A 6,744-nucleotide genomic window follows, 5' to 3' on the forward strand; every position below is an offset into this window, starting at 1 on the left:
CGCGCGCCGGCTGGTCGCCTGGGTCCCGGCAGGGCGGAGCCGGGGCTGAGGGGGACGCCGACTCTCCCTCCCTCCTGTGTTCTGACTAGCCTTTTCCAGGTGTCGCACTTCATCCACCTCCACACCCGGATCTTTCTCCGTCGGGGTTCTCGGCAAAGACCGCTGGTGAGTGAGCCTGGACTCCCGGGTCTGAGGGAGGAGGGGCTGGGGGGCTGGGGGGCCGGACTCCTGGGTCTGAGGGAGGAGGGGGCTTCTCACCTGGACATTTGTGTCAGAGGGAAGAGCATCTGGGGGCCTGGACTCCTAGATCCTGAGAGAAGGACCTTGGAGCTTGCTCTCCGAGGAAAGAGACCCAGACACCTGTGTACCAGAGAAAGAAGTGTGTCCGGGACCTGGGCCCCTGGGTCCTCTGGGCCTCTTGCAGGGACAGCTGGGCCGGGTTAGAGCCTGTTCTACTGCCCTCTAGGCCCCCCTATGCCTGACCCTGGAAAGAGGAAGTTTTATTTCCCTGCGGCTGAGAGAGGCCTTCTGAGCTTTTTAGGGGTGGCCGCTGAGAGATTAGATGTCCTAGGGCCTGTGGGAGGATTTGGACACCTGGTCCCCGAGAGGCTGGGCTCTCTATCCCTGAGGGTCTTTAGGACAAGGAGGTAGAAATCGTAGGTTCTAGAGGGATGGAAGAAGGAAGCTGATTTCCCAGACTACAGGTGTCTGGTGAACTTAAAGCCGAGGGCCCGGAGTCCTAAGGTCTGAAACTATGTAACTGGACGTGAGAGGCCTGGAGATTTCAGTGGAAGGGGCTGGGGCACTGGACAGCTAAGCATCTGGGGCGCTTGTTTCTTGGAAGTTGGGGAACTGGAGTTTGGACTCCATGTGGGGGAGGGGCATAGGCAGGAGAAAGCTCAGTGTCCTTGGGGACAGTACTCCAGACCCAAATAAATCCCAGGAGGCATTCAGATGGAGGGCCCAGACCCTTGATCTCTGAGGTGAGGGGTGGGCATGAGAGGAAGCATTCTCCAGAGCTCAGACTCTGTTCCAGAGATAGGCTGGGAGGTTGGAAGCTCTGATCACATGTGGGTCCCTGAGAATGTTTCCACGTGGAGGTTGGACTCTTGAATGTCTGGAGGCTGGAATTGCCTGTTCAGTGAAAGAAATCAGGTGGGTGCAGGAGCAGGGGTGCAGAGCCCTGGGTACCCAGAGGGAGGAGGTAGAGCTCACCAAGCAGGGCCTCTTGTTCTGACCCGTGGTCCGGGAGGTTTTAGAGCAGAATCTGGGGTGGCTGGGTGGCTGAGTCCCTGGGGGAATGAGGGCACCTTTGAGTGTCTGGGATGGGAAGAAAGGTAGATGGTTTTACAATAGTTGGGTTGCAGAGAGAGGGAAGGAGAGAGGCAGCCTAGACTCCTGGGTTTTGACACGGGAGGTGGGAAACCCGAGTCCAGAGGGAGGAGGGGGCTGGGACCTGGGTGACCAAGTCATCCCCCTAGGCCCGCAACTGTCCCACTTTGAAAACTGAAAAGCCTGCACCCTGGGTGCCCCCCAGCTAGAGTCCAGGTTACTTTGTCCCCAAGGGAGGAAGGGCTGAGAGCCTGGATTCCCACATTTAGAACCTTCTTAGGACACTTCCTTTCTCTTCTTCCCAGCCATGCCGGTGACAGTGACCCGCACGACCATCACGACCACCACGTCGTCATCCTCAGGCCTGGGCTCCCCAACCATCGTGGGGTCCCCTCGGGCACTGACCCAGCCCCTGGGCCTCCTCCGCCTGCTGCAGCTGCTGTCCACCTGTGTGGCCTTCTCACTGGTGGCCAGTGTGGGTGCTTGGACCGGGGCCATGGGTAACTGGTCCATGTTCACTTGGTGCTTCTGCTTCTCTGTGACCCTCATCATCCTCATAGTTGAGTTATGCGGGCTCCAGGCCCGCTTCCCCCTGTCCTGGAGAAACTTCCCCATCACCTATGCCTGCTACGCTGCCCTCTTCTGCCTGTCGGCCTCGATCATCTACCCCACCACCTACGTCCAGTTCCTGTCTCACGGCCGCTCCCGGGACCACGCCATCGCCGCCACCGCCTTCTCCTGCATCGCCTGCGTGGCGTATGCCACCGAAGTGGCCTGGACCCGCGCCCGCCCCGGGGAGATCACTGGCTACATGGCCACCGTGCCAGGCCTGCTCAAGGTGCTGGAGACCTTTGTGGCCTGCGTCATCTTCGCCTTCATCAGCAACCCCTCCCTGTACCAGCACCAGCCGGCCCTGGAGTGGTGTGTGGCCGTGTACTCCATCTGCTTCATCCTGGCGGCCGTGGCCATCCTGCTGAACCTGGGCGACTGCACCAACATGCTGCCCATCTCCTTCCCCAGTTTCCTGTCGGGCCTGGCCCTGCTGTCCGTCCTTCTGTACGCCACCGCTATTGTTCTCTGGCCGCTCTACCAGTTCAGCGAGAGGCACGGTGGCTGGCCCCACCGGTCACAGGATGTGAGCTGCAGCCGCAGTCACACCTACTACGTGTGCCCCTGGGACCGCCGACTGGCCGTGGCCATCCTGACGGCCATCAACCTGCTGGCTTACTTGGCTGACCTGGTGTACTCGGCCCGCCTGGTGTTCGTGAGGGTCTGAGGCTCCGACGACGACGAAGGGAACTCTCAATTCCCTCTTGTCGGCAGAGGTTTCTTTCCCAAGCCCGAATTTCCTCTTCCTGGCTCCCTCTCGCCTACCTTTCTCATTTCCTTCCTGACTCATCCTGCTCTTTTCCGTTCCTTTAGCTCCTGCCTCCTCTCTCCTGGTGCTCTCGCCTTTCCTTCCTGTTGTTGGGTTGCCCACATCCTGTTTGGCCTGTTTGCCTCTTTCTGTTTTCACCTCTTCTTTCGTACCTATTCTGTTTCTCGGCTCTTTTCTGGTCCTCTTGTTTGGTTTCTCACCTGCCCGTATCCTGGCCACCTCTGTCCCAGTTTCTTTCTTCCGATTTCCTTGGGAGCTCTGAGACTTCTTTCTTCTCTGCCGCCATTCCACTGCCCCCCACCTACAAAGGTGCTGAGCTCCACGTCCCACTCCCCTTTGCAGCTGTTCATACCCTGGGCCTCCCGGAGAGGGGCCTCATTGCCAAAGCATGCCTGCCCGCCCTGGCTGTGCCTTAGTTGGTGTGTACGTGTGCGTTTGTGGGGGTGGGGGGGGTAGCTAAGGGTGGGACTCCCTTTCCCCCAGTGGTGGGGGGATGTACAGTACATGTTCCCTTTAATCTCTGGAGGCCAATGATCTGCAGTGGGCATGAGGCTTAAAGCACGGGCTGCGGGTCCCTGGGCCCTGCCTGGCCCCTGCCTGGCCCCCCGCCTTGCCTGAGATTGGCTCCAGAATTTTTGCCAGGCTTATTAAAATTCCGCTGCCTGGAGGCCATCTTAAAGGAAGTAAAGGGTGGATGCTTTCCATCCCAACTGCTCTCTGGGTTATTGAAAAAGTGGCTGGCAAAGAACCGTACAGTCTTAAAGACAACTGTCCGAGTATTTGTGGGGGGCAGGGATGTTGCCCTCCTGCCTCAGTGTTAGAAACAGCATGTAGTGCCTTTGCTGGGAGGAGAGGTTGGCCACTGTTGGCCTTCAAGGCAATGTGAGCCTGGGTTTTTTTGGTTTTTGTTTTTTCCTTTTCCTGGTCACGAGGGCAAAACATATGGGGTGGCCCTCTTCTAAAAGGAAAGTTTCTTTTCAATGTCTTTTTCTTTGCGGGGGGTGGGGGGGTTGGGTAGGTGGGGATCACTGTTGCCATAGTCAGAGGAATTGCGTTGCTCGAGTGTGGTACGCACACACACACGCACACACACACGTGTGTTTCTGCATGCTAGTTGCTTCCTGTAGCTGCTTCCTGCTTCTCTGGGACTCACACATAATGTCATATATATAAATGTATAAATATATATTTTATTTTTTTTTAAATTCCCTGGAGCTTCTGGTTCCCATCAGTCCCTGCTGTCAACCACAGAGGGAAGACTTGTCCGTTCCCTCACTCCCACATCCATAATGGTTTTTTTGTTTTGTTTTGTTTTGTTTTTTACATCAATACAAAGATAAAAGAAAAGCTGTGCTTGCTTTATTGCTGGGGAGGGCTCCAGGAGAGAGGGCAAGGTCCAGATTCTTGGGTCTGGTGGGATAGGGGGCCTGGGGCCAAGACAGCCTTGGCCTTTGGATCTCCCAATTTACTCTCCCAAACCAGGAGAACTAGTTAGGATTGAAATGAGTAAGATCTGTCCCTCGTTGGAGTCCCGTGAGCATTTCAGAACTAGTGTCCCCATCTGAGTGCAACATTTCTTGCCAAAATCAGCTCTTCGGGTTCCCCATCTCAGTAATAGGCTCCCGAGCCTGCCAACCCGGGTACTGGCTCTTCCCATCTGCTGTCAGTCGCTCACCAGACACTGTTGGTCCTTCCTCAACTGTCCCCTCCTCCAGACTCCTGACCCAGCTCAGGTATCATCTTTTTGTCCTGAGCTAGTACCCCAGCCCACCTCTTGCGCACCCTGGCCCCAGGGGGATGCTTCTAACATCTGACGCTGCTCTCCCCTGCTCAAATCCTTCCGTATCTGCCTACAGGTAATACCAAAGCTCCTCCGACCGGGCCTCCAGGACCTGACCCTGCCTACATTCCCCACCCTCAGCTCCGTCTTACCCTCAGTTCTGAGCTCCCTGACACAACCTGTCCATAGAAGACCTTGATAAAGAGCAAACAAATTACTCCTACAATGAATCTCTGTCCCACAGAAGATCCTGTTGCCCGTTTCTCCAGCCTGAGGAGAATCACAAATACATAAACATAAATCCGCAAAACTCGCAGGATCATGCAGCCCATTTTCTGCACTTAACACCCGCAAAAGCCATTGGCAAGAGATATGTCGAGGGACGGGGTGGGGGAGGAACCCCCGGAAGAGAAGGAAGGGCTAACTGGAATAGATACACTCCTTTTCGGCGAGGAGACGCCTTTCGATCTTTGCAGTGTCCACCCCGGAATTCCGATCCACACCAATGCCTGCCTCCTCCAAGGCCTTCTCGCCCCCACCATGTTTAAACCCCTTCTGGAAGGGACCAAAGAAAACAGTTCTAGAACCCGGGGGTGATGGGCTGGTTGTTGATGCGGGGAAAGCAGCCAAGCAGAGCAAAGGTGGGATTCCCAGGTCAGTTTCCAGGGCCACCCTCACCCTATATCCTTGCTCTTGGGCGGGCCGGACGCCTGGAGGTGGCTGGCAGGCAAGAGCACCCCACTTCTGAAGGGTTTGGAGAAGAGTTGGATTCCCTCACCTCCCCTTCGGCTTCGGGAAGCGGGCCCCGGACCCCCAAAATTCCCAGAGAAGCCGTGGTGAGCGGGGACCCCAGGCGCCTCCGCGGCGCCCCGCCCCGTCTCGCGGGGCACGCCGGGAGAGGAAGTTCTCGGCCGCGTCGCCGCAACAGGTGGTCGGCAGGCTCAGACTCCAAGTCCCAGGATGCATCTCACCCCGCAGCCCGGGGCGGGCCGTGGTTGCCCTTGGCAACAGAGCGGCTCTCTGGGAGCCGGGAACCGTCCGCGCTCGGGAGTTGGGGGAGGGCGGGGCGCGACTCGAGAGGGGCAGGGACGCGGGCGGAGTGACAGAGGGGAGCCCGGAGCCCGGCAGGGCCGACGTTCGGAGGGACGGAGATGCACAGGGTTTTCCAGGGCCAGAGAGGGACGTGGAGGGACGGGGAGACCCCCGGGCACGGAGAGAGAGGTTCCTAGCCGGAGAGGGTGAGAAAGGGATAAAGATGGGGGGCGGGGTAAGGGTGGGGGGGACAGACGAGCTCAAACATTCAGAGATACCCCCAGCGACAGGGGGAGACGCTGGCAGAGCCAGAGAGTGGGTCAGAGAGAGGGACGGGCATAGGGAAGTTCGCAGACACAGAGACACGGGGAAAAGGAGGGCTGAGGAGTGGAAGAGACAGAGACTGGCTCTCAAAGAGAAAGACACAGAGGAACGGAGACACGGAGGCCCAGAGAGACTCACAGCCCGATGGAGTGCGGCTGAGAGACAGCCACAGAGACAAATAGAGGCAGGAAGAGGGAGAGTTTCAGGGAGACAGAAACAGGAATGTAGGAGACATCTGGCAAGAGGCCAAGGGACACGGATTCACAGTGAGACAGACATCACAGAAATAGGGGCATCAAGACCCAGAGAGGGTCACAGGATGGCCACAGGCACAGACAGACACAGAGCAAAGAAAACAGAGAAACAGAGGCAAGGAACAGGGACAGAGTCACAGAGATAGGGAGCCAGGAACACTTGGACAGGGACAGAGATACACAGACAGGGAGCCAGGAACACTGGGACAGGGACAGAGACACACAGACAGGGAGCCAGGAACACTGGGACAGGGATAGAGACTGAGAGCAAGAGACAGTCCCAGAGGGAGACACAGACATACAGATTCACCCAGGCCATGAGAGAAATCAAGACTTGAAGAGCGGCAGAGTGAGACCAGGCCTCCCCGTTCACCACTGTGTCCCCAGCACTGAATACAAAGTTTGTGTAATGAAGCAGGGTGACACACTCAGAAACCCAGGGAACCGAGTGGAGTCTCAGCGGGCTAACGGGACCCACCCAGGCACCTAGTGGGGAGGAAACCCGGACCCGGCGACAGAAGGAGGTGGGGGCAGGGCTCCGCTCAGAGGATGCCCCCTCCCTCCAGCCAGCCCCCGGAGTGGGTGTGCGCACGTGTGTCGGGGGGAGGGCCTTTGTCCCGAGCCTCAGGGAGGGGGGACGCCTT

General features: G+C 57.8%; 1 protein-coding gene across 1 annotated transcript; it reads left to right on the plus strand.

The window, feature by feature from the left end:
- Positions 1-2: 2 nt before the first annotated feature.
- On the plus strand, positions 3-4,057 carry MYADM (myeloid associated differentiation marker). The gene is made up of 2 exons (XM_045789409.2): positions 3-165; positions 1,638-4,057. The coding sequence occupies exon 2, from the start codon at positions 1,640-1,642 to the stop codon at positions 2,606-2,608; it is 969 nt and encodes a 322-aa protein (XP_045645365.1). The 5' UTR covers positions 3-165; positions 1,638-1,639; the 3' UTR covers positions 2,609-4,057.
- Positions 4,058-6,744: the final 2,687 nt, after the last annotated feature.

The sequence above is a fragment of the Ursus americanus genome, chromosome 21, assembly GCF_024610735.1.
Source record: "Ursus americanus isolate L20-20 chromosome 21, mUrsAme1.1.p, whole genome shotgun sequence".
In the NCBI taxonomy this organism is placed as follows: Eukaryota; Metazoa; Chordata; class Mammalia; order Carnivora; family Ursidae; genus Ursus; species Ursus americanus.